The 27,589-nt window shown below is 46.5% G+C and overlaps 1 protein-coding gene across 32 annotated transcripts in view; it reads right to left on the minus strand.

Moving 5' to 3' along the window:
• Positions 1-17,027: 17,027 nt before the first annotated feature.
• TCF7L2 (transcription factor 7 like 2) overlaps positions 17,028-27,589 on the minus strand; it is a 192,658-nt gene continuing 182,096 nt past the window's right edge. For 10 of the 32 annotated variants that reach the window (XM_057734564.1, XM_057734563.1, XM_057734561.1 and 7 more), the window contains 4 exons: positions 26,865-26,913; positions 26,224-26,274; positions 24,872-24,944; positions 17,028-19,353 (listed from right to left, as the gene is read on the minus strand). In XM_057734564.1, the coding sequence (XP_057590547.1) occupies positions 18,930-19,353; positions 24,872-24,944; positions 26,224-26,274; positions 26,865-26,913 (597 nt within the window). In that variant the 3' untranslated portion in view covers positions 17,028-18,929. Of the gene's footprint in view, positions 19,354-24,167; positions 24,656-24,871; positions 24,945-26,223; positions 26,275-26,864; positions 26,914-27,589 lie in introns of those variants that run through there. The other 22 variants (XM_057734581.1, XM_057734583.1, XM_057734578.1 and 19 more) reach the window with 6 other exon arrangements.

Genomic DNA, 27,589 nt, shown 5'->3' on the forward strand with positions numbered 1-27,589 from the left:
GGTTCATACACCTATTCAAATGGCTAACATTTTTAAAACTGATAATATCAAGCCCTGGCGAGGATGCAGAACACAGACTCTCACACATTGCTGGTGGGAAGGCAAAGCGGTACAGCCACTGTGGAAAACAACTTGGCAGCTTCCTATAAAGTTAAACATACACAAACCATATGACCCAGCAAGCCGACTCCTAGGTATTTATCCAAGTGAAATTAAATCTGTACGTAAATGTTTACAGCAGCTTTATTCACAACCACCAAAACTGGAAGCGGCTCAAGCGTCCTTCAACAGAGGAATGGATAAAATAAACTAGTTTTTTAATACCACAGAATATTACTCAGCAATAAAAAGAAACACACTGTTAATACGGGAAAAATATGGATGAATTTCAAATATATTATGCTAAGTGAAAGAAAACTGGAATCAAATGGTTACATGCTGTGCTACTCCATTTATATGACGCTCTCACAAAGGAAAAACTTCAGGGACAGAAAACAGATCAGCGGCGGCCAGGCACTGGGGGTGGGTGGAGGGGATTGAATACAAAGGGGCACGGGTGAATTTCTGGAGGGTTTTGAAAATGTTCTCTCTATACCTGACTGTGGCAGTGGTTCCACTACTGTGTATGTTTGGCAATACTGGCAAAACTGCACACTCAAAGGGGGATTACTAGATGCAAATTAAACCTTGATTCTTTTTTTTTAATGGGAAAAATCAGAAGTTCAAGGAGATCAAGTAACTTGCCCAAAGGCAACCAGCCAGGAAGCAGCACCGTTAAATTCAAACCCAGCTTTTTCACCACTAAGCTGGAGATCATCTGGTCCAAGCCTCCTTCATCAAGAGATCTGGATGCCCCATGATATTTAGAGAATGGGAGGTTCGAGGGAGTTGGTTTTTTAAAAATAATAACTGAAGGGTAATCTACAAATCATTTTTTTTAACCCCTCTTGCCATAAATGGTTTTCAGCTATCTGAAAGTATTGTCATGTCTTAGCACGCAGGTCACTAACTGTTATGCTTGAGAATTGTGCAGGGTTGCACCCCCACAGTTAGAGGACCTGGTCATCTTCCTTTCTCTGTCACTATTTACTGTGTCAGCTTGGATACGTCATTCACTCCTTTCAGACCCCAGTTTCCTCATCCACAAGAAGTGGACAATTTCACCCACCTCTAGATGAAATGGGGAGCTTAAAAGAGAACCACAGGACCTAGCGGTTTAGATCTTGATGACCTAATTCAACTGCTTTATCTCATCTCAGGGGATCGATTCATTCCATCAGCGACGATAATGGCAGTGAACACTTATTGAGTACTTACGATGCACGACACGATGTGCAGACATTTAGTCTTGCTCCCAAGCCTCGAGGTGGTACTATCTCATAAGACAACAGGAAAATAAGGCACTTAGAGATGAAGTCATTTACCAGCATCCCGCAACTAAAAGAGGTAGAGCCAGGATTGAACCCAGGCACCCCCATCTCAACTTTCCACTGCCATCTGGAGAGTAAGAATTGCTAGCTGCACCTCTTATCCATTGTGCAAGTAGCAACCTCTATGGAGCTTTCTTCAAAGGGACTCTGGATGCCCCAAAGGACTTTTCTCCAATGTGGAAGAGCCAGCCAAGCCTCAGAGGCCCTCTGTCCTCCTGTTGGACACCTGACCTGCCCCCCGTTCCATCAAGCAAGGGTGCGGGAGGACAGCGGAAAGTGGCAGAGGGTCATTTGGCCGCGGGCGGAAGCTAAGAGGCGGAAGAAGCGAGAAGCCACTTTGGCGGGAGAATGAGCAAGTGTCAAGCTCTAACTTATCCAGGAGGTTTCATTCGGGCTCATTGTTCCTCATTATCAGAGCTAACTATGTTCAGGCGAAGGGCGAACATGTTCCTAAATTTATGTCTCTGTGTGCGACCACGACAATGCGTGTTTTGTGTGCTTCTCCCTGAAAAACTCCTCTTGTGACACGGGCGACCCAGCTTGGACTTGGTCTTTCATGTGTGTTACCCACTCCGACTGGCCCCTGCTGGCAGATTTTTCTTAAAGTCTAAAATGAGGGGCTAACCTTCTCTTCTCGGCTTTTTCTTCTCCGCTACCTATAATCTTGATTTGACTCACACAAAAGTGACTCAGTGGGAGACCCACTCAAGAAGGCTTTGACAGGGAACAATGCACGGGCACCTCTACAGAGGCCGGCCCGCCGCGTCGAGAGAGGGAAAAGGGATTAAAGTTTAAAGATGTCATGTATGTTAACCGATCAGTATCGGTTTCATGTATTTTGTCAAAGAGACAGCAGTGAAGCTGGGCCTGGGCGGGCGAGGGGGGTGCAGAGGAGGGAGAGGTGGCCCCCAGGAACTTTGGCCAAAGGCCTCACTGGAGATAACGAGCCCAAGAAGCTGGCGCGTTTGAAAGGTAATAATAACAATAATAAAGAAGAAAGGGCTGAAGGGAGAATGTCGTGGGATTGCTGTGTGTGTCAGCTTTGTCCTTCCACAATGGCCCAAGGCCAGCAGCCAGGCAGGCGCTGGGGCAGCAGGGCGGCCCTCCTGAACGAGGATGCTACTCTTCAGCCCGATGGCTTTCTTCCCGGATAATGGTCCGGGGCGCCCCTGGAGCAGCCAGAGCCCAGGGGAGACCAGGGTGAGGCGGGGCAGCCCTCTGAAAGGAACGGCTCCCTGCTGCCCAGCTCTCCAGCCAGGTCCAGCTCAGGGCCCGGGAGCCAGGGGGTCTCGGCCCCAACCTGGCTTCTTGTTCCAGGGGAGGGTACCCACAGCACCCCGCTCCCCTGCCAGGAAGTCAAGAGAATAGATGTGGCCTCCGGAACTTCTCTTCAAGATCCCTGAAGGAAAGTGGAATTCCCCACACTGACTTCTTTGGACTTAAGAGCACTTTTCCTTTCACCACCCTTTGTGAGAGTCGCTAGAATTTTCTCAAGTATCGAATAGGCTGAAAATTGGGTATCTTTGAATCCACTTTCTGAAGCAGTCCAGTCTTAGGACAGAGCCAACTTTCTTGGAGGAGATGGTGCATGACAAAGGATACATGTGTAAGTTGGTGACTTCCCATTTTGCTCAGAACTCTAAGGCCTGGCAACAGGGCAGCCATCCGGGCTGGGCTTGCAGTGCCAATGCTTCAGAGACTAGCCAGGGGAAGGCTTCAGAGCTGATTTGAAGAACTTTCCACAGGCTTCCGCTGGCCATGGGGATGGAGGCAGCAGGACGCTGGCTGCAGCTCACACTGGCTTGGGAGAGCTGATTTCTTGTAATTTCGCAAGCCAGTTATTTTTTTTTTCCACTTAAACAACGCAAATGTATTTTTTCCACAGTTTCGAGGCTGGAAGTCCAAGGTCAAGATGCCAGAAGGGCTGGTTCCTCCTGAGGCTTTTCTCCTTAGCTTGTACTCCTCACATGTTTGTCCCTCTGTCTGCCAAGAGTTTTTTTTTTTTTAAGTAAGTTGTATAAACCTAGAACCAGATAAATTATATTAACAGCAAAGGTGATAAACACTCAAAGCATCCCTTATTTTACCATTATCTATGCTCCTATGGTGATGTATATCTACTGTATCTTTCTGGCAGGAGTATTGTATAATGGTATGCTTCTGGGCATCTGTTTCTAACTCCATATATAATGGTGCCGTGTGGACAGATTAAAATTGGCCATGGTAGAGTATTTACACCACAGAAATCAGGGCTTTTCCCCTGAAGCATTAGTTGTTAAACATTTACCAGTACACTGGTTGGGGGGTGGTCTGGCCCAGCCCCATGGTCACTAGACCCAGTCACTTTCTCTCTGAAACAAGTGGGAGAAGAGATGGAACGGTGTGTTGTTTCAAAGACAAACTGTATGAAAGGACAAGTGCTTCTGAGTTTCTTGACCCCATATTCATGCATTCATCCATCCATCCCCTCTTTTCTTTCTCACTCAAAAAAAAAAAAATTATTGCATTAAGAAAATACATCATTTCCAATTCCAAGACCTTCTATGAAGAATCTTTTCCAATGTCTGCCTTTAATCAGGATAATTCAAGGCCAAAAAGTGGATCCTCACGCTGGGCTCAGGAATGGGGGCCAGAGGACCAAGTTCCAGGCTCTGGGGACAGCACCTTCCCTTGATCCCACCTGTGCCCTCACAAGGCCTTTTTCTCGGGGCCTCAGCTGAGAAGGCTGAGGCTGTCAACCCTCCCATGGGGTGTCTGTACTTGAATAGGGGTCCGGGGAGACTGAAAGGCCTTCAGGGCCACACTGAACGATTCCACGGGGGGTCTCAGGCCTTGGGAGCACCCTGCAAATTTGAGTCTGGTGGCCTTCCAAAAACACATCACGCAGGCCACAGTCTTCTCCCTCCTAGACGACTGCACTTGGTCGGGGTCCTTCTCTCTCCTGCCCCAGAGCACACAGGGCAACAGCAGCAGTAATGATACCCAGCGTTCATGGAACAGACCCCAGGTGCCACGTGCCGACCAAGCACTTCTCATCTGAGCTTCCCAGAATCAGGCAGTCTTAGTTCCAGTTAATGGCTGAGGAAACAAGCCTTAGAGAAGTTCCTTAACTTGGCCAACAGGCTCAGCCAGGAAGCCACCCCACTGGGGTTCACCCCCAGCCAGGCTGACTCCAGAGTTCTCCCTCTTCACCACTCTGCTCAACTGGTTCCCAGGAAGTATCCTTTTTGACCCAAAGGACAACCCAGCTGACTCCCCACCACCCAGGTCTGGTCAACGGGAAACAGGAAAACGGCAGGAGAGGAGGGTAGGGGGTGAGGACAAGGAGGCCAGAAATGGGGTGAAAACCGAAGGGTGCAGGGGACACGGCTGTTGCCCCTCTGCCTCTGTTGGGCTTGCCCTCTGCCCTCTAGGCCTAGGAGTCTACAGGGGTGCACGCTCCCAGCAGTGTGAGGCTCACTCAGGCCAGTTCTAGAATGTTCCCCTCCCCTGACGTGCTGGGCCTAAGGCCCATGTGGAATTGTTCAGGCCTTAAGAGGCAGCAGCAGGAACCTGAGACCCTGGGCACTGTGCACATGCATTGCCGTCCCCCGCCCCCAAACAGGAGAGCATCACTGGGCAGGCCCCCCACAACAAGGGGGCTATAACACAGTCTGTTCTCCTCAACGGCCTCACCACCTGCAAGGACTTTCCAAGTCAATTTCTTATCTGCTCTTTACGATCCTGCGAGGCCAGCCTGTGTAACGAGGATACTTTTGGCAGAAGGAGAAGTTAATACAAATGCCTGTGGGGTTGGACCTGGGCCACTCAGCCCCGCTGGTCTGGATCACAGTCTCTGGACTCGAAGTCCAGTGCTCGTTTTACTGCAGCATCGCATGCACTACCCTCCCCGCAACCCCCTGCGGGAGGCCTCGTTTCTTAGAAGCAGATGAAATCAATTGGTCCCTGGAAATGTGTCAACCGCTGAGACAAGAAGACAAGTGCCAGGAGGAAAGAAATACTTGAGATTCCTGTTAAGGAACGATGTTGGGTTTGACCTGAATAACACCAGAGAAAAAGGAGAAAATAATAATGTCAGACATTACATAATCCGTGGAGACGCAGATTGAAGCTGGAGCTGCAAGGAACGCAGCGGGGGAGATCTCAAAAGGGTCACCTTTCCCCATGGAAAGGATGAGGGGGTGGGCAGGGTCACTGACGTACACTGAGCCGTTGCCATCTACTAGGCAGTGGCAGTAGATCGTTGCCATGACAACTCTGTGGCCTAAGGATTGTTACCTCCAGTCTATGGATGGGGAAACTGAGATAATGAGGGTGATTTCATCCTCCCAAAGCAGCACTGAGATGCCCAAGGGCTTTTCCTCAAATGGGGACTCAGTATGGTGCTTAAGGGCAAGGACTTTGATGCCAAAAAGTGGAAACGACCCCATAGCCCATTAACTGGTGAATGGATAAACAAAACACAACAAATCCATACAATAGAATACTACACAACAATCAAGAGGAAAGCACAACTGATACTGCAACATGGATGGACCTCCACATGATTATGCTAAGTCTTACATTCTCCACTGGATGATATGAGCCCTCAAGGGGAGAAATTTGGAGGCAAAAAAATCTTAGCATTACAATAGTTTGTGGCTTCTCAAAGCTCAACCTACCTGACAAAATCATATTCCTCAGTGTCTAATTTCTGTCTTTAAGGAGAATTTTAATTAAACATAATTTTTGCCCTTGAGGAAGGTGTAGATGATAACGAAAGAAAGGTTGAGAAGCACTGCACTAAATGAAAGAAGCCAGACACAAAAGACCACATAATGTATGACTCTGTGTACAGGAAATGTAAAGAAAAGGCAAATCTACAGAGAGAGAAAGTAGATGAGCGGTTGCCCAGGGCTGGGCGTGGGAACAGGGCGTGACTGCAAATGAGCAAGAGGGACTTTACTGGGGTGTTTAGAATGTTCTAAAATTGAATTGTGGTGATGGTTGCACAACTCTGTAAATTTCCTCAAAGTCAATGAATTGTACACGTAAAACAAGTGAGTTTGCTGGTATTTAAATTATACTTCAATAAAGCTATTTAAAAAAACAAAGAGGGAAGAACACTGGCTTGGGGATCTGAGGGGCCCGGCTCCAGTTCTGGTTCCCTCACTCGCACGGCCCAGGCAGGTGGCTCTGGGCCTCAGTGTGCTCATCTGTGAAACGGAGCTGCTAAGAGAGCTCTGGGAGGCTGCAGGGATGCAATGAGTCCGGCACCAAGAGTGAGACGGACCTGGAAAAACTCCTTCTCAACCTTCAGATGATACAGCACCTCCCTGAGGGGCCCTGCTCAACGCTCAGAGGCTCTTACGCAGCGTGTCCAGGGTTACTTCCCTGTGGCGCTTACTGAAATCTCAAGGGGCCTTTTGTTTACTTGGTTATTGTCTCCCCGCCCTCCGCTGGAATGTCGGCTCTGGGCGGGCAGGGACCTAATCGGGCCTAATCGACACCATCCCTGTTAGAAGGACGCCCCGCGCTGCCACAAATCAGAGATGTAAAAATGTGAGCCAGGGTTATTATGATCCCTGGCAGAATGCCACGTGAACGTGTGAGTGAAGTCTGTTCATCCGAAAGCCACAAATTTCTGGAGCTGTCTTTCCTTCACAACGACTTCTATCTCGGGTGTGTGGAGGTGAACAATTCTAGAAAAGAAATCGCTTTAATGATATCGATTCACTGGCCCTGCCTGCCTGCTGCAGTGATTCTTATCCTGAGGGCCACCGGGGCGCATGAACCACTGGAAACATATGCAGCCTGCTGTTTGTAATCACGCCTATACACTTCCTGGGCGGTGGGGTGGCGGCCGGTGCTGATGGTCATTAGTACTTACCAGAATTTCAAAGGGGTCCGTGATGGAAATAAGGCCATGACTCTCTGGTGCTCCAGGTATAATGAAGACTCCTAAGTGTGAAGGCCCTGCCCCCTTCTTGCGCGCACGCTCGCGCGCTCTCTCTCTCTCTCTCTCTCTCTCTCTCTCTCGATTTCAAGTAACACACACACACACACACACACAATCTGAAGCTCCAACCCTAATGGAGAACTTGGGTCTGGGCAGTGATGAGGAATCTTCTCGAAGCTGAAAACAGACCAACTGAGACAGCAGCCCAGCAAGATGGGAAACAGGAAGACTGGAGACCTCAGGGCTCACACAACATCTGTTCCTGGAATAGCAAATTGTGAAATTAGAACCTGGGCTGGGCACGCATAAAGCAAGCTGCAAAGACAGAAAATGAGACCAAACCTCATTTGCTTCCTGCCCCGCAGCCGGGACACCATCCACCTGGAGATCAGGCGCAGGCGCAGAGCACAGAGTCAGGGGTGGGGCCGGCCTGGGGGCACCTGCCAGCTGGGCTCTGTAGGTTGTAGGCTGAGGCTGTGTGATCAACAGGCTTCTATGGGTGATTTTCCAGATGCGCGCGCGCACATGCGCGCGTGCGTGTGTGTGTGTGTGTGTGTGTGTGTGTGTGCACGCGCGCTAGAGAGGAGAGAGAAATCAGCTCTCGCCCATGTACAGAACATACTTCACCATCCACTCTCACAACAGGGTGTCAGACAGCCAGGGGTCCAGGAAACCGGCTCCTATTCTCTGAATATTACGGCCCTTAAAGAATAAAAACAAGAAGGGAGAGGCCGGGGGAACGGGCTCATTACACCTACCAAGCGACAAATCACTTGGAAAACATAAATACGTTTTCAAGGACACTCCTCCACTAACGAAGCTAAAGTGTTTTTCTTTCAAACCTCAGCAAGAAAATCCAAGGGATGAAACAAACTTCGCTTATTTTAGTTTCTACTCAATTACCTGTTAATGGAAAAAATCTGGCACCAAGCGTAATGAGGCGGGCATGAGCTCACTGGCGCGGGGGTCGGCGCTGTCAGGAAGGCTGCAACAAGCCCAGCATTTATCTGCCTCTCTGTAACCCTTTTCAAACTCGCTGTCAGAGAGCCCACGCCGCGCGGGCAGGAGAGGAAGGGCTTGGAACCTGCTGCCGGCCTCTGAGGCCCTCTGGGAAAAAGAAAATTGTTGTTGGCAAGTCTGCCTGGCTCCAGAAATTGATCCAGTGCCCCCCACTTGTCCGAGCAGCAGCAGACAGAGCTAAGAATTTTGTTATAATTAAATAGAGTGCTGATGGGTTGCTAGAGGTGGTCTTGAAACTGGTGTTTAAAAGCAGAGGAGAACAAGGGTTACTATTCATAGGAAAAGCCCAGAGTCTTAAAAATCCATCTGTTTCATTCCCAAATTTAGGCCAAAAAAATGCTCACTTGCTGTCTTTAAAAATACCACCTGCTTTGCAGTGTTGTATAATGTGCCATTATATAAGGTGGAGGTGGGGCACAGGGGATGGCCGGGCAGGAGGATGAAGCACCGAGCTCAGCCCCTTCCTGGGGAGAACAGAGGCTGAGGGCAGAGCCCAGGCAGTCTGCCCCCAAGGCCGCGCCCTCCTCCTCAGACGCCCAACAACCAGCCCTGAGGCACCCGAGACGTCCCAGTATCACCTCAGTGAGTTACATTCAGGAGCCCTCAAATGCCAGGCTGGTAACTACATCCAACCATCCTGCGCCCACCTGGCCTCCGGGAGCGACCCTCTGGAGGTTGTCCTCAGGGCTGGACTCACCCCAGCACTCGCCACAGCTGGTGGTACCAGGTGAGGTCACAGCTCCTGGAACCAAGAGAAAGAGAAGCATCCAGGTCCTCTTAGCCCTGGAGTCAGGGCCACTTAATACCCTCCCACAACACACCACCCTAACCCTAGGGCATGGCAGCCACAGGACTTAAGGTTCCCCGTGGGGCAGCCCCGCTTCTCCCAAGTGGACAGATGTCCCAGTCCAGCCTAGTCCTAACAGCTTTTCCTAAACCTCAGAGAAATGTTGGGACTCAGTTTCTCTTTAAGATTCTTATTTGCAGTGTAACTGAAGAGAATTGGCTAATTGTAACTCCAGCTCTGCCGCTATTCAGCTGAACCGATGCTGAATGTGCTGCTTAGCTCCTTCTTATGACAATGGAGATAGGAAGGCTTCCATCATGGTATTTGGGTGAAGAACAAATAAAATAATGCACGCCGTGCCAGATGCCCGGGAGCCTAGTGTGGTGCTGGCATGTCAGAGGCGCCTGCTAACAGGTGGCTTCTGTATTCCTGCGCAATCCAGTCCTCTGTCGCATTGGAGTCCGCAAACTTGGACACCGACCCAAGATGGGGAACAAGTCGTGGAGCTGGCAGCAGAATGCAAACTCCCCATCCTCAAAGCTTGTCGGTAGAGGATTCAAGGCTGGGGTAGTTACTGGAAAGATCCCTGGTCTAGATTGCAAGGAATGGTGGCATCTAGCCTAGAACCTGCCAGCACCCAGCTGTGTGGCTTCAGGCAAGAAGACACACTTGGGGCCCGTTCTCTGGGCTGTGGTTTCCTCTGGTCCTTCTTTTCAGCTTTTGGAGACGAGGCAGTCTGACTGTGTTTAGAGCAGCTGCTCTTGCCTTACAAAGCACTCCTGGAATTCCTACCCAAAAGTACGGTTAGAACTTTCATGTCTTCACACCTCCCTCTTGGGAATTCTGATGCTCTGGGTGGGGGTGGGAGGCTAACCAAGAGCCCCCTCCACACCCTGACACCAAGGGTAGACTCTAATTTCACAACAAGCCCACGATTTCCCATTTCCACTCTTCCACTCAACCCTTGCACCCTGAAAAGCAAATACAGACACGAGTGGTTTCTAGCAAGGTATTATCTGAAAAGTTATTAATAGGAATTTTATCTTTAGTATATTATTTATCCTTAGAGGCCATTTCAGTAGCCCCACTCCATCCACATTTTTCACCGTGAATTTCCTTCCACACTTGGTCTCATAAAGCTAACAGGGATGTGGGTGAGGGGTGGGCAGTGCATAGCTTGTTTTGTTATAAGTAGTAACCACCACTACCTTTAGAATCCAGAGGAAGTTAACATTGCTCAACCTGAGTTCTTCATAATTCCATAAACCAAATGAATAGGGGGCACTAAATTTTTTTTTTTCAAAAGGCTTGTTTCATGACTTTTAGCTGTGGTGACTCACTCCTCAGGCCCTAGGCTGTAGACCACATGGTAGTCATAGCTACAGTCTTTTATTACCTGCTCCATGCAAGACAAACAACTGAGAGGGCTTTTGTCCCCTTCACCTACCCAATATCACCTCCAGCATTTCAGGGGAATAAAGCAAATATCCTCTATGAGAAAAGTCCAGAAGGATCTTGAGGGCATTGGATGAAAACTATCCATTGTATGAAAACCACAATTTATTCATCCATTCTACTGTTGATGGACAATGTGGAGGTGTGCAGTTTTGGGCCATTATGAATGAAGCTGCTAGGATCATCTACTAAAGGTAAGAACATATGCTATTGGGATATCCTTTTTTTGGTGAATTACCTCGTCTCATTTTTGTTTACTTTGGGATTTTGCCTGCTTTCCGTTGGTTAAGCTACCTTTTCTTTTGATTTTTAGGCATTTTTTATGCTCCTGGATATCAGTCCTTCATCAAATAAATGTGTTACAAATATTATCTCCTACTTGTGGCTCGCCTTTTCACCCTTTAAATGAGTTTGTGGTAAATGTTCTCAACAAACTAACACTAAAAATGAATCTTCTTAATTTGATAACATGTATCTACCAAAACAGCTGACACTATGCATACTTAATGGTGAAATGGTGAATGTTTTTCCCTGAGTTCAGAAGAAAGACAAAGAAATCCGATATCACACTACTATTCAATGTTCTATTGGAGGCTCTTGCCAGTGCAATAAAGAAAAAGAAAAAAAGCAGAAGAGGGAGAATAAAGATTGGAAGGGAAGAAAAAGGGAAGAAATAACATTATCAGTATTTGCAGATAATGTAATTGTGTGGATAGAAACATCCAAAAAAGCTATAGCTAATCTATTAGGATTCGTGTGTGAATTTAGCAAGGCTGTTGGATAAAAGGCCAATGTACAAAACTCAAGTATCATTTGATATACTAGCAATAATCAAATAGTACATAAAAAATTTTAAATACCACTTATAATGATTTCAAAAAACATAAAATATCTAGGGATAAGATGAAAGACATGCAATACCTCTATACATAAAACTATAAGACATTTGTTATAAATTGTATCCCCCACCAAATTCGTATGTTGAAGTCCTAACCCCCTTTAAAGAGGGGCCTTTAAAGAGGTAATTAAGGTAAAAAGGACGTACGGGTGGGCCCCAGCCCAGTATCCCCGGTGTCCTTCTCAGAAAAGGTAACTGGGATACAGACAGAAACAGAGGAAAGACCATGTGCGGACACAGCAGGAAGCCCAGAAGAGAGGCCTCAAAAGAAACCAAACCTCCAACATCTTGATCCTAGACTTCTAGCCACCACACCTGTGAGAAAATAAGTTTTGGCTGTGTAAGCCATCCCATCTGTGGTATTTTGTTACGGCAGCCCTAGCAAATGAACACAGCATTACTGAGGGAAATAAGGAATACATAAATAAATGAAGGGATAGACTACATTCATGGATTAGAAGGCTCAATATTGTTAAGATGTCATTTCTTCCCAAACTGTACAACAGATTCATCCCAATCATAATAAAAAATCCAGCAGGTTGTGTCTTTGTGTATGTGTAGATGGAAATTGACAATCTAAATTCTAAAATTTATATAGAGATGCAAAGGCCAATAAAGTCATGATAATCTCGATGGAGAACAAAATCAAAGAACTTACATGTCATATAGCAAGACTTAATACAAAGATACAGTGATTAAAACAGTGTGGTATTGGCACCAAGCCAGAAAATGACCATCGGAATAGAAAGTGTCAAGAAACAGATCCACAACCATACTGTCATTTGAATTATGCTAGGTCAACCAGATATCCATACAGAAAAAAAATGAAATTTGACCCTTGCCTCATATCATATGTCAAAATCAATTCCAGCCGGGTCATTGACTTATACGTGAAAGGTAAAACAATAAAGCTTCTAGAAGAAAAGAAGATTATGTTCATGAATTTGGAGTGACAATATATTTCTTAAGTGGAACTTAAATGCACCACCCAGTTGCAACCCACAATCTGAGAAACACATCTAATATAATATACAATATTATAATACATACACTTCTAATTTTCTTCCAATTTTAGGATTCTACTACTTCTAGCACTGAGTCCAAAATAGCTCAATCCATGTAATTATTAATTGTATTATTATTACATGCACGGGAACCAGAATGAGAAAAAAAAAAACTTCTGCACACAGGGAAAGAACACCTGTGATCTCACAGCAAAAGCTTCTTCCAAGGCCATGGATCAAACTAGCTCCACCCTCCACCTCTCTCCAGCCACTCAGATGGGCTGTATCTTCAAGAAGAGGAGTGGAGCTTGGTATTAGTTGTGCAGGCTCCTGAGTTGGGCTGCCTTGGGTTAAATCCTGGGCTCACTGCTTCCCAGAGAGGTGCCTTTAAGAAAGCCATTTACCCTTGCTAAGCCTGGTGAAATGAACATAAAAGCAATTTCTATTCCCATGAGGATTAAATGAGAAACAGGGGTTTAGCACATCCCCTGGTCATTATGGTTATATGAAGCCACTTTCCAGGTGAGTGGTTTGTCCAGGCCTCAGGAATGTTGGTGGCCCCTTTCCTTGTCTTGTTAAGATGATGCAGAACTGAGCTCAAAGCGGAAAACAGAGACCTGACTTCACCCAGACTTATGTGCTAGTAGTGCCTAGAACAATACCTGGCGCAAACTGGTGCTCAAAAAAATAGTTGTTAAATGAATGAATGAATCAAGGAATCAATGTATTTATAACTCCCATGAAGTGCGCTCACAAAATGCCAGCTTTAAAAAACCCCAGGCTCCAGACTCAGAATTCACCAATGTTGCCCATCAGACCCACGCCAGGATTCATGCAGGCTTCTGCCATCACCACACACCTGGGAATGCTGGACCAGATCCGAAATGGGAGATGAGGAAGCCAACGCCAGATGGGAACCCTCTAGAGAATCAAACTTCTCGCCTTGTTTATTAGTGATTCCTAGCTCTGGTTTCTGGCACTTGCCTTGAGGCACAAGAGACTTTTAGGCTCTTAGTTTCTTTCCAAAGGGCTTTAATTAAAACATATTTACATACCACAGAAAGCATGCCTGCCAGAGCTGTGGTTCCCCAAAAGGTAGAAAAAATCACTGACCGTGGGTAGTCACAGCGTCCTGGGCCCATGCTCCCTTGACTCTACAATGAAGACGTGTCTTCCACATCCGGATCTCTATAATTCTCTAACCTGGGTTTAAAGACCCCGACTAGCAGAATCCCAAGGAGAAATAAGGAAAACAACTAATTATGACTGGCCTTCTGCTTTTGTGATAATAAACACTATGATTTACTATTCCAGGTACTCTGCATTCCAGCCCTCACAAAAATCTGTCAAAATGACACTTGTCATATGGACAAAATGGACAAAATGACATATTGTCACTACATGTTAGCTGAAGAAACAGAGGCTCAGAGAGATGAAGGGATTATACAAGGACACACAGTGAGGGAGTCAGATGGAGGATTCTTCAAGCTCAGGTTCACACCACTGCTCCCAGGTTCTTCCTCTCTTCACACCCTGGGTTCAAACCAAAGGCCCTCTGACCCTACATGCATCCACATCATCAGAATAAAAAGTGAAACTTCCATTATCTGAAATGGAAAACCATCTACTATAATAATCACTTTCGGCACAGGCTTGTCCCAAACCACCACCAATAGTGGAACAACCATCCATTCTGGCAGATTCTGTGCTAAGACTCTGAAATTGTCCCGGAATTGGCAAATGCCTCTGTAGCGAGCTGAAGGGTAGCCCCCTAAAATATATATCCACACCCTCATCCTAGAACCTGTATTATTTTACATGGCGGAAGATGTGATTAAGTTAAGGACCTAGAGAAAAGTGGCTTATCCAGCATCATCCAGAAGGGCCCAAACACAATCACGTGTCCTTACAAGAGCGAGGCAGAGGGACTTTCAGGACAGACACAGAGGAGCAGCGGTGTGAAGATGGAACACAAGGAACACCCGGGAGGGTAGGCAGCCACCAGAAGCTGGAAGAGGCCCCAGAACGTCTGGAGAGAGCACGCACTGGCTTTCAGACTTCTGGCCTCCAAAGCTGTGAGAGCTATTGCTTGACACCATCAACCTGTGTCAATTTGTTCCAGCAGCCACAGGTAACTAATATACCCTCCTAATATGCAAACTTCCTTGGCCAGGTCCCAAGAGAGGTCAGGAATGATATGGCTCAGAGATTGAGCTATGGACTCCTAGATGTTGTCTTAGGGTCCCTTAGTAAGAAAACATCCAGAGATCCTTTCCATGGATGAAACAGGAAGATGTTCAGTTTGAAATTAAACTCCTGAGGTAGGAAACCAATCTGACATCAGGAAGAGAGATGAAGGGCAAGGACTTGGCCTGCCATTAGACAAGTTTCGGGGGAAATGCAGTTCCCTATTAGGGTGGAGAGAACATCCCCAAAGCACTGCTCAAATGCTGTAGAGCAGTGAGCACGTGGCTAGGTGGTCTGTATTTTGAATTTTAGGAAGAGATCTGTACTCAGACTGGCTGATGATGGAGGAACAGCCCCCACTTCCACCTGCTGGTTTTCAGCCTTTGTAACAAGGGCAGTGAGTTATATTCCAGCAGGGCTGAAAGGATTAAGGAAGTAAATGAGACATTGGAAGTTCTGAGAATACAAAATTTCCATAATGGAAGCATTGTGGAAAGTTTTCGTTCTCCTGCTTCCCGCAATACAGGTGTGGAGTTGGCCAACCTCGTTTGTTCCTTCCCCCAACAAATATACATGGAGCCTCTACGTGCCAGGCGTTGAACCAGAACCCTAGTATAAAACAGAGATCACCAAAGCCACAATCCTGTCCTCCTGGGGGGGTTCCCTAGAGCAATGGGTCTCAACTGGGTGTGATTTTGCCCTCTAGGGGGCATTTGGCAACATCTGGAGACACTTGTGGTTGTCATGACTGGTAAGGAGGGGGTGCTTCTGGCATCTAGTGGGTAGAGGCCAGGGATGCTAACACCCTACAATGCATAGGGCAATCCCCCACAACAAAGACTTGTCCAGTTCCAAATGTCCGTAGAACTGAGTGGTGCTATTAGTGACCTAACGAGATCACGTCCGTTGACACAATGGTGGGTGAGAGCATTAATGAGAGGGAAAAACAAAAAGCTGAAAGATCACACAGAAGACAGACAACACTATCATTTATGTGGAGACCTGAAGGAGAAGGAGGAATGAGGCTGCAGGAGCAGAACAGACCTTCCAGGCAGATGGCAACCGCATCTTTGAAAGCAGAAGAGCAAAAATGCTTTCAGGGGAAGCTGAGTGTACGCTATGGAGCAGGGGGTGGGGCAAACAAGGAAGCCATCAAAAGGATCATCCCATCACTCGGTTTGGGAGAAGGACCATCTTTATTATGCAAGGAGGCATAACTTGGTATTGAGAGCATGGGTTTGGAGTCAGGATTGAATTTAAATCCTAGCTCCACCACCCTACAGGCTGTGCAGTCTTGGACAAGACACACACTCTGAGTTCCTAAACCCAGTTTTAGAAAATAAAGCAGAGTGTGTGGGGGTGGGAGATAATATCTACCTCAGGGGGTAGCATTAGGATACAATGAGAAAATGCCCATCAATGGCTTGGCACACTGCCACAAAGAACATATTGTCATTTGTGTTTTCAAAGGTTGCTCTGGTCCCAGTGTGCAAAATAAAATGGGGAAGGAAAACCAATCAATCCTCCCTGGGAATAAAAAGCAAATGAAAACAACATACCAAGACTTTACAGAACAAAAAACAACTTGAGCAAAGCAGAGCTTCCAAGAAGCTTTAAAGTCCTTGATGACAACACCATGTAACTGTATGTAACAAGGGCAGTGACACAGATCGCTTCCGTGCCCAGCGAAATCACATCCTTTGCAGGTGAGGTTGTCCAGATAAGAGGAACCATGTAGGTATCCATCCAACCATCCATCCATCCATTCGAGTGAGCGTGAGTAACGAATGCAGTGGAAACCTTAGAAAGATCTTTATTGTGGCCTCTGGTTGGTAATGGGGATAAACTTGCACCCTGGCCAGGGCAGAGCCCTGAACTTGAGTCTCAGGGATGGCAAGAGTCCTCCATGCAAACCTGTAATGGAAGCACCTTGATCCAATTTTCTAAAAACCTTCTTGCTTAACAACTGCTCACCCTGGCACCTCTCCCTGCATGTAATTCTTAGAAAGAAGTAAGGATACCTTCACATCAATGATCCTTAAATGGTAATGATGTGGTTTCTTAAACCCCTCCTGGTGAACTCGGTCTCATTAACTGCAATTAAATCATTTCTGCTTGATATTCTGAGAGGGCTGACTGAGATATATCAGAGTGACAGTCATATAGCCAGAAGAGTGACATTTGCTTTCAGAAATGAACTAACCAGGTACACAAAGTATGCCAAACAGGCATTAAGAATGAGAGGGGGCAAAAAAAAAAAAAAAAAAAAAAAAAAAAAAAAAAAAAAAAAGCAATCCATCCTAAGAGTTCAAGTCCCTTTTCTGGTATCCAAGTCACCATCCACCACCATCACCAAACCACCCCATACCAACCACGGGATCTCAAGTTCCAGCTTGGGAACACATTTCTTTCGGTTAAGGCAGATGCAGCTTCCTCAGAGATAAAACCCAAATTACAGAAACAAGTGACCAGCCTTTATCTGCACATACTAAGTTGCTTTTATTAATCCAGAACGGCATGCTACAGATACTGTACAGCGTGAACATTTATTCGTTACAAAAATGGCTTCCAAACCATTAAAAATGAAATTGGAATAAGAGCATAAAACGGAACAGTAACATCACAACTGTTAGGAAACATTCAAAGTATTCACAAAAAATGTTATAGTTAGCATTTTAATAAACCAGAGAAAAATCGGAGACAGTTTTACAATCGCTTCTTGTCAACTACAATGGCACTGAATGAACAGGTTTCAGCTTTATACAGCATTTTGTAACATCAACATGCCTAGGTTTTTATTTTTTTTAAAGTTTGCTACCTACTTGTATGTCATACGTGTACATAAAAGCGGCAGCTGGTTTTTCCTTTAAGAGTAATCTAATATACAGAATTTTTGGCCCTTAAGGGTTTATACCTCTTCATTTAAAATGCTTTCTGGACAATCTGCTACCAAACACGTCTTGTTATAGGTGACATTAAAACTACATACAAATCTACCTATGTAACATCACAGCAAAACATGATGAACAAAAATTACAGCATCAAAAAGAGGGAGAAAGCTAAAGTCACTGAGAATTTTGGCACATAAAAGTTTTGCACATGGTCAGTCCATGTCCTCAGGGTGCAGGGTGCTCGTCTGCGAGTTCACAGGGGAAACGGGACAATTCCCACTGCTGGCTCGTACAGCGTCGCTAAAATTCCCTCACTAATTTTCAAGTCTTGTTTTACATAATGGCTTTTAAAGCAACTTTTGTTAATGCTACTGATCCTTTAATGCAACTCTTAATGTCCATTTGGCGGCATCTGGGTTTCATACGGCAGAAAAAAAAAATTCCAAAAGGGAACAAAAAATATATATATACACATTTTATATATAAACTTAAAAACCTTGTACAAATGAGTTGTTATATATATGATGCTTATGCTAAGGGGAAAAAAAACTTTATACAGTTTCAAGAAAAAGGAAAACATATTTTAAAAGGGACAACATACGGGTTCAACGAGCAATCTCTAAAGCAATAAATACTACTGGTCCAACAGCGTTGTGATTCCATTAATTGTTGAAGAGCATCCCCCTCCCCCCAAAAGAACAACACCATGGAACAAGGTATATTAACACATTTTAACCCTTTGTTTCTGTACATTTAAACAATAACAAGTAACATCACAATAAAAGTTGTTTCACACAGGGAAAAAAAAAAAAAAGGAAATGGCACTGCATTCGTTGTGCCCTTGTGGTTTAAAAACCAGATGTAAAATGATTGGTTCGCAAGCTCGTATTTAATACAAATAATACAGAACCAACTCCTTTTGGAGGGCTGCTTCAAAATTGTTTCTTTTTTTTTCCTTTTTGTTTTTTAATCAGTCTTTTAAAACTAAGCTATCCGAACTACATAACAGTTATGTATATATATATATTTTTTAAACGCTACAAAGACTTTAAACAGCTGTTGATAAAAATTTTGGTAGAATCATGAGGTTCTTCTCTCATCTACATATTTAAAAGGAGAAATTGAAATAAGAATGGGTCAAATATTGACCAATGAACTCGATAAACATTAACTCATGTAGCCACGTGGCACAAACGGAAAAGAGGACGAAACAAAAACCTGGCAGAAGGGGGGGTGGGGGTGGGGTGCGGAAGAGAGTGGGAAATAAAAGCAAAACGCAACACTCCACAAAAAAGCAACCGGGGCGGCGGAGGGCAAAGCTATTCTAAAGACTTGGTGACGAGGGACAGCGGCTGGGGCTGGGTCCCGGCCAGAGAGCCGTGGGAATGTAAGGAAGATGTCGACGGCTGTGCCAGAGGTGAGGCGGGGATGGCGGGAGGCTGCAAAGCGGCGGGAGGCAGGTCCAGGGCCCCGTTGGCACAGAGGGCGGGGGCCTTGCCGTGGGCGGCCTCGGCAAGCAGGAGGGCGGGCGGCGGAGGCAGCATGGACAGGTGGGCCAGGGGGTCGGGCTTCAGGGACAGCGAGAGAGGCTGGGTCTGCTCAGTCTGTGACTTGGCGTCTTGGGGAGGGGAGCCTAGCAGGTTGGGGGAGGAAGGAGGCGAGTCTAGTAAGCTTCCATCTGAAGAGGGTGGACTGAGGCAGCTGCCTTCACCTTGTATGTAGCGAACGCACTTTTTTTTTCTCCTAGAAACAGGGGGAGAGAGTGATCTGTGAATAAAGGGCAAAGATGCCGAGGGAGACAGTTCTCTAGCGCTCAGAGCCGAGGCGGCGTCACCTCAGGGATACCCCGCGGAGACACGCCCAGCGGCCAGGGGCCGCTTACAGCCACGCCGGGGCGCCCCCGCTCGCTGCGCTGCCCTGCCCCCGCGACCCAAGCGCCGCAGCCCACAGCGCTCCCTACCTACCTGCTTCCCCTGCCCCCAGCGAACGCCCACCGCCCCACCCCTGCCCGGACAGAAGCCAGCAGGCTGAAGGATGCCACCTGCAGACGGTGGCTCCACCCAAACTGAGATGAACTCAAACACTTGTGTTATTTCGCTTTTGGCTTAGACATCCCCTCACGTCCCATCATGACCACCCGCCTCCATTTCCACCACGACCACCCCCACCCCCCAGTGGCGTGTGTGTGTGTGTGTGTGTGTGTGTGTGTGTGTGTGTGTGTAAAAGAGAAACACAGAGCTCCTACCCCAGGCTCCTCATATCAATCTGAAACTCTCAAAATGCTGACTGTTGAGCCCACAGAGCTGAAGGCAGCGCTAGCAAGAGGCTTAAAGGTTTTAACCCACCACCACCACCACCACCACCACCATCATCACCACCACCACCACCAGAGGCTGCTGGCGCCCAGAGAGCTTTCGGGCTTGTCTGTTAAGAACCACACCAAATCAAGAGAGGTCAGAATCAGGTGAGAGGAGGAGGGGAAAACGAAAAGAAAACCAAATAAACTCAAAAACAAAACTAAAACAAAAAATAAAAAAATAAAAAAAAAAAAACCACCAAAAAACAGGTAGAAGAGAATAAACAAAGGTGGGGGAGGGGGAAGAATAAGAAAAACAGAAAATGATCCAAAGGAACAAGAATAACTGGTTGTATGGCCTGCAGGTTGTGGATTAAATTATGATTCAAACTTGATTTTTTTTTAAAGATTTGGTGTCTTCCCCTCCCCCACCCCACGGTGAGAAGGCTAGAAGGAGAGACAGTGAGGATGGGATGGAGGGGCGTCCTGCCCTGGTCCATATGCCGGGGCCAGTGAATGGAGGGTACAGCCTGTCACAAGGAAGTGACAACAAAGAAGAAGTGCCAGGGAATCACAGCATGGACCTTCTTGAATGGGGGTCATCAGGATTAGTGTCTAAACCGAAAAGACTAATTTTGCCCTGCACCAAAACCAGAGTCTCCCCTCTCCACTTCCTGTTTATGTAAGAAATAGGAATGAGAATTTCAGAGCCTCTCTTGCTTATCATCCAAAGTTGGGGAAATCAATTCAAGACATTGAGCGTGTGACCTCAGAGCTTCTCCTATTAGTCATCCCAGTCTGATGGGATGATACTGGATAGGAAAGGTGATCCTGGTGATCAACCTCACTCATGCTGTAAAAATAATGCAGATACAGGGAATGTGCTGATCTAAGGAGAACTGTAGTCAGAACCGCAGCTGATAACACGCCATCTGAAAACACATGTGTAAGTGCCGGCTGGCTTCCGGTCACGGGAAAGCAACTAAGATGCTGCCTGGTTGAAGGCAACCACTGTCAGATGTCACTGGCCTTTGAAAGGAAGTGGGTGTAAGGAGTTCCTCCTTGGGTCCGTGCCCCAGAGCTGTCTGATGACGCCCCTCAGTGCGTGGGGTGTGGACTCAGTTGCAAGATGGCAGGAGGGAGGGGAGGAGAAGGGGTGAAAGGGCACATGCTCAGTCCTTCCTGCCTCCCAGAGGCCAAGAGCCATTGAGCTGGTGGCCTCAGGACCTACCCATCCCTGCTCTGGGTCGACTGGACCTCTAGGAAAGCAGCCCGCCTTCACCTTTAATTTGACACGGTTCCTTTTTCCCCTCTGGGATAGACTGAAATTGACCGTGGGTTCTGCTCCCATCCCAGAAACTCAAGATAAATAATTAAGCCTCTCAGAGTTTTAAACCACCTTAGCCTGCAGATCAAAACATGCTCAAAAAACTAAGATGTCCATGCATTTTAAAAATGGGAGAAGAAAGGGGGTGGGCGGTGGGGGCATAAGCAAAACTGAGAAAGCAACAGGGACAAATGAGAGAGAGCAAAGAGGAAAGGGACAAAGAGAGAAAGGTGGGGGGGGGGGGAAATAACAGGAAACGGGGAATGACATCCAGCAGCGTTCCATGCTATATTAGGGCAGAGTGAAAAGATGGGAAAAGCAACTTGGTGGGCTCAAAACAGAATCTTGTTAAAATGTCCTCAAATGTCAAGTAAAATTAGAAACCCTGTGCAGGGAGCGAGAAGCCCTGATTGGCTAGGAGCGTTTCTGGTGCTCCCCTCTCCCCTCCTGCCCTCCTCATGATAGGAAGTTTCCAAGTCCTGGGGATGAGCAGGGCCATTTGAACATGGGACACGAAGACGATGAATGACCGCCGCTACTAAGAGATGGCGGAACAGACGGCAGCTGGAACACACATTTCAGACGGGCCAGAAAATGCCTCATTTTGCAACTTCTTTTATATATTTATTTTTTAAAGCATATTTTGTCCTGTTGATTTAGCATCAAGCCAGATCCTGGCAAAGTCAAGAGGAAACGTTGAGGGAGAAAGGGACAAAACCCATTCTCTTACCCTCCCCCACCTACAACGTTCCAACCCCCATCAAGGGGTGGCCCCTTAAAAGTCCATTTTTAGCTTCTTCTGGATTCACTCGGAAAGAAAAGTAAGAGTCCTTCCTGACCCTGTTTCGGAATTATACCCTTAAAGGAGCAGAAATGCACCTGTTAAAGCTTTTAGAGTATGAAATGACATCCCCAACAGAGGAAAAATGGCCACCGGGGAAGGTCTAGGGATGGTGAGGTGGGAAAGAGGAAGGATGGTGCTGAGAAGAGACTCAGCACCCGCGGCAGCCGCGCTGCCACACGGACAGCTGCCCACCCCTCCCCCACCCTGAGCTGCACTGCAGGAAACCATGCTTATGAAGCAGCTCTGAAGGCCTGGGGTTGTTTGTTTTTGTTTTGTTTTGTTGTTTCTGAGGAGGATTCCACACTCTGGCTTTAGGCAAGGTGCAGCTGGGTCTGGGAAGGGACTGGCTGTCTGGTCGACGCTGGTCATGATAACTTTCACCCCGCAAAATGCCAAGTCTACCTTGCAGTTCCTGCTTCCGAAAAAGGGGTTCATACACCACCACTCACCTCCCACAAATCAAACACACACACCAGGCAACAAACCACACTGCGAGGGGCGCACCCCGGTGCCGGCCGTGCGTTTCTACGGAGCGTGAGGAACCCTCCCCTCAGGAGCGGGCCCTGCGACGAGCTAACCCGTCACCACGCAGGCGCCTCAGAGCAGGGTCCGCAGCTAATTAACTTCCTGCTCAGCGCAGATACAAGTCCGACACGAGTTCACCGCCTAGACGGGGTTGGCAGAGCTCCCATCTTCCGGGCCAGCCCTGATAAAACACCTGACGCCCTCCACCAACTGCATCGGGAAACTCTTCTTCTCTGTTGCACAGACAAGACCCCAGGACTGTGTGGCAAGGCCATATGTCACCTCTGTGGACGCCGTCGTCTCACAGAACGGGTGGGGGTTCCCTCTCCTCCTGCTGGACGTGCACCCAAGGCCCCCCCGCCCCGTCCTCACTCAGTGGGCAGAGGGTCACCTGTGGCGGGAGGTCTCTCTCAAGAAAGACTCCCGGGCCCTCTCTCCCCTCAACGTTTGGTCAACGCGAGGCGCTTCGCCAACCTCTCATCAGGCGTCGGGGGAGGGGGAAGAGACACAGGGACTGGTGTGCATGCACGTGATGGAATGGACGTCTGAGCTAACGTCTAAACACGGAACACATGGCGAGGGCGTGGAGGAGAGGGACACGGGACAAGGGAGGCACTACAGACAGGGGAGCGTGTTCGGGTGTTGAGATACCTACCATCATAATATTCCAAATTCAAAGACTGCTTGTATCAGAACAAAGAAACAACAAATTTAACCAAAGGCGGTCATTAAAGGAAAGGAAATGAGACAGGAACTAGTTGGTATCCCTCCACCAAGAAGGAAGTACCTACACCTTCCCTGAAATTACAGGTTGGATGGAACCTGCAGGTGGAACACAGGTGTTTAATTTGGACTCTTCTGATTCACTTTGGAACCAGAGCTCTCTGTCTCTCTAAATATATGTATAGATATATACATTTCATCCTGCAGGCCAGCAGCACTGCAGTACGTGACCGCACGACTCGCTGCTTGCAGCCCTGTAGCTGGTGCATGCCTTTCAATGCCACGCTTCTTTTCAGCACTGTAAAACAATGTCCGCTAACCAAGCTCCTCTGTCCAGAGACGTGGTTTTGAAACAGAAAACAAACAAAAAAACAAAACGAAAGCAAAAAAAAGCCTGCCCCAGAGCCCTTCTCCAAGTGTCTAGACTCCAAGTGCACGGGAATGCTATCTGCTGCCAATGTGAGTTCATTCAAACCTCGGGACATGGTGGCTCCCTCTGTGTCCTGCAGACATGCCCCAGAAGCAGTGACAGGGCCGGGCCACTTCCAGGATGCTGGCTCTCAAAGCAAAAGGACAATGCCTGTCCTGCTCTGTGAGGGCTGTGGTCTAGGTCCTAGCACCAGGGATATGTTATTTGTAAGAGCAGGGGAAAGAGAGAAAGAGAAAAGTTGGCAGAGGACACGGCATAAAATTAGCAAGGAAATTTTGAAGAACGAGGATCATTAGTCATTGATGCCAGCAGGGAAGTAGATGGGAACGAGGTCAAAATATATTGACACACTAAGGTACCAGAAGGACAGAATGCTTTGATTTTTCCCAAAGGCCTCGCAGTAGGGAATATACCTGCATGGTTTGCACCATAAAGTCTGTCGGTCAAGCCCGAACAGTGCCCGACACTTCTTTGGAGTATTTGCATCTGTTAGCATAAGGTAAACACAAAAAAATACAACACAATGGTGGGTCGTGCTCAGTTGGATGTGAAACCTCAGCTACAGCTGACTGGTCTTCGCTATCACCTCGGTTCTATTCGACTGTCTTCCCTCACCAAGGAGATGAAAGGAAAGGACTTCTATGTGTCAAAAGAAAAATAAATAAATAAAAAAGAAAATGATAAAACACAAAAAGAAAAAACAACAACCAGAAACCAAAAAACAACAAGGAAAAAATAAATAAAAACAGAGAGAGAAGAGAAGGGGAAAAGGTGACGTTGTTTGCTTCTACCTAGGCCAGGCTTACGGTGCATGTCACTGGGTCCCCATCCTGGGCTGTCGGGAGGAAGGGGCTGGCAGGCAACATTCCCTGGGAGGGGGCGCGCTGGGGTTTGCTGTCGCTGACCCGAGGAGGCACAAATGATGCTGTTTTACAGTGGCATTTTGGCTAGCAGCAGCGAGGAGGGCAAGCATGTCCCTCACAGAGCAGTGTCCCGCGCCCTCCTGTCTCCTAAGATCCACACACAGAGCTACAAAGCAACAGGCCAGAGAAGGGGGGAAGGACCAAAGAGACCAGCTGCAAACCAGCACAGCGAATCTGGGAAATCTATACACACCTGCAAGGGCCGCACCAGTTATTCTGTTGATCAAGGCCAAAGCGCGCTCGGCATTTCTTAGGAGCGCTCAGGTCTGAATGAGTTCAAGAGAGAAGCGAGCAGAGGAGGAGGACGTGGGAGAGAGGGAGAGGGAGAGAAGAGAAAGAGAGAGAGAGAGGGAGGGAGAGAGAGGGAAGGAGGGGAGGGGGGAGAGAAAGATACAAATAAGAAAAAAATAAAAATAAAAAAGGGAATAAATCAATGACCTGGTTACTAATTACAAAATATTGACTTTCGATTTTTAACTTTCTTTAATTAAAAAAAAAGGTAAAAAAAATCACATTCTTATTCAACTCGTGAAATTAGCTGTTGCAAATAAAGCTGCAGTATCCCTTCTTTAAGGACTGTCTCTCCGATTCGGTTTGAACTGATAAAGGGAAGTTAGATACTGAAGAACTAAGTTTTAAATAATGTTTTTCCTCTTTTGGTTCTGCTTTTCTTTTTCTCTCTCTCTCTCTCAATTTGTTTCTCTTAAAGAAGAAAATAAAGCAAAGGAGGGAATTAAGTTTGTCACATGCTTTTTTCTTCTCAGAGTACAACAGTTTAAAAAAGAAAAAAAACTACAAATAAAAACAGAACAAAACAAAACGAAACAGAAAGAAATAAAGAAAGAAAGGGGTTGTGGAACTGGGATATTGCAGCTTTTGGAATGTTCATCTTTTCTTTTTGTAAATCTATTTTCATTAATATTAAGAGAGAAACAGATAAAGGTCAACAGGCTGTGTGAATGAGCTGTTAAGAGTTAGTCAGAAGCTCACAGCAGCATTTAAGCAGGTACAGTCAGTGAAATGCTAGTGGATTTGCAAGTTATGAGCAGAAAAGCAAAAGGAAGGAAAAAAAAACTAAAACAAAAAAAAAAGCGAAGGAAAAAAATAATCATACTGCGATGCATGCTTGCGTGAGAAAACTTAGTGGGAGAGATGAAAAAATGCCATTAGATTAAGGAGGTTTATTACTGAATTCCTTCCATTTTGTTGCTATTGTTGGTTGTTTTTTTTTTTACCAGTCTCTTTTAAAGAAATACTGCATATTCAATTTGCACAGTTAGTTCAACTCTAAATCACTGTCATCATGGCTTAAACAATTGTTATGGGAAAAATAAATAAACAAAGCAGAAGTTAAATCAAATTCAAAAAAAACAACAAAAGCAACTGAAAAAAAAAAATCTACCGAAACATACGAAACCGTGTAGATGGTCATTTTAAAGAATGTTCAAAGGTCATACGTGTTTCATGTTAATAAAACTATAATGGCAAGAAAAATTAAAAAAACAGTTTATCAACTATTTTAATGACTCAAAATGACATTAGCACCTGTAATCGGAGGAAGTGAAAGGCAAGGATTTAGGAAACATTCGCTGTGTTCTGAAAAAAAAGAACAAATTATACAAAGCCTTCAAAATGTTTTTGTCGTTGTTTGTAAAAGCCTGGCCTTCTCGAAGGGACCTCTGAGATTGCCTATGCAGTATTTCTAATTTCTTCTAGAGAATGACAAACCTCCTTAATTTAAATTGGGTGCAATTGACCACTGTAAAGGCATGCATCAGAACATTCAGGAACAGCCCAGTTAATATCAAACACTCGCACACACCCCTTCTGCTCCCCTAGCCCCCTCCTTATCCCTACTCAGACACATACAAAATAAGCAGACTGTATAAATCCCCGCCTAGGCATGCCTACCACTCTCCACTTACAGGCTCTGCAGTTATTTAAAAACACATTCCACTAGACTTACAATGTGCTTTTCATGCAACAATGAATGTTACTAGCTTTAAAAGGGCAGTCATGAAGCAATTAATTAAAATGCATAAATAAAAAGGCTGGCTAAGATGGGTCCCCCGCCCAACAACGTCCTGGCCTTGAATTTCTCCTGCCTCCCCCAGATAGAAGCCTGACATAAAAGAGTGGTCCTCAGAGTACTGCTCCCTTCCTCCATCCTGCTTATTAGAACTTACCATTGGTCTCCCCGGGCTGCTTGTCCCTTTTCCTCTTCTTCTTCTTCCCCTAGATGAACAGATGAAACACAAGGAATTATTTCAGGAAGCAGATGGGAGGAGGGCGTCTGGGCTCACCTGGAAAGGAGGAGGCAGGAGGAGGGGCACTGGCTGCTATCTCCATCCACGGCTGCTCCTGAGTGTCTTCCAACCCCCACCTCCCTTTAACGCAAGTGCCCTTCATTTGTGCTCCAGGTGGAGGAACGCGCGCCCAGCAGGAGAAGAGAAGGGATCACCGGGGCAGGGAGGAAAGACCTCTTTTCCCATACGTCTATGTCCAGCCTCAAACCCGACCCCGAGCAGCCATAAAAGGGAAGAGGAGAACTGGATGGCGAAGATTCAGGGAGGTGTGGTGAGACAGGGTTGGACGTGGCCCAAGAGCTGAGGGACAAATGAAGGATGTTGAGATCTCTTATTAAGGCCAAATGGTCCTCATTCGGGATCAAAAAATAAAAGCCTTAGTAGGGGATTTTCTTAGCACTGTAGCATGGGACTTGGTTTTAAAGACGGAAAGGGAGAAAAAAGGTGAAACAGAACCAGAAATCATCTGAGCTCCTTTTCAAACTGCTGAATGGACATCCATAAAGGGGAACATTCAGTTCTCGCCATTTTTTGCTTAAGGAACAACTATCACACACGTAGTAATAACAGCTGCCACTTACTGCACACATACTGTGTGCCAGACG

This window comes from Hippopotamus amphibius, chromosome 5 (genome assembly GCF_030028045.1).
Source record: "Hippopotamus amphibius kiboko isolate mHipAmp2 chromosome 5, mHipAmp2.hap2, whole genome shotgun sequence".
In the NCBI taxonomy this organism is placed as follows: Eukaryota; Metazoa; Chordata; class Mammalia; order Artiodactyla; family Hippopotamidae; genus Hippopotamus; species Hippopotamus amphibius.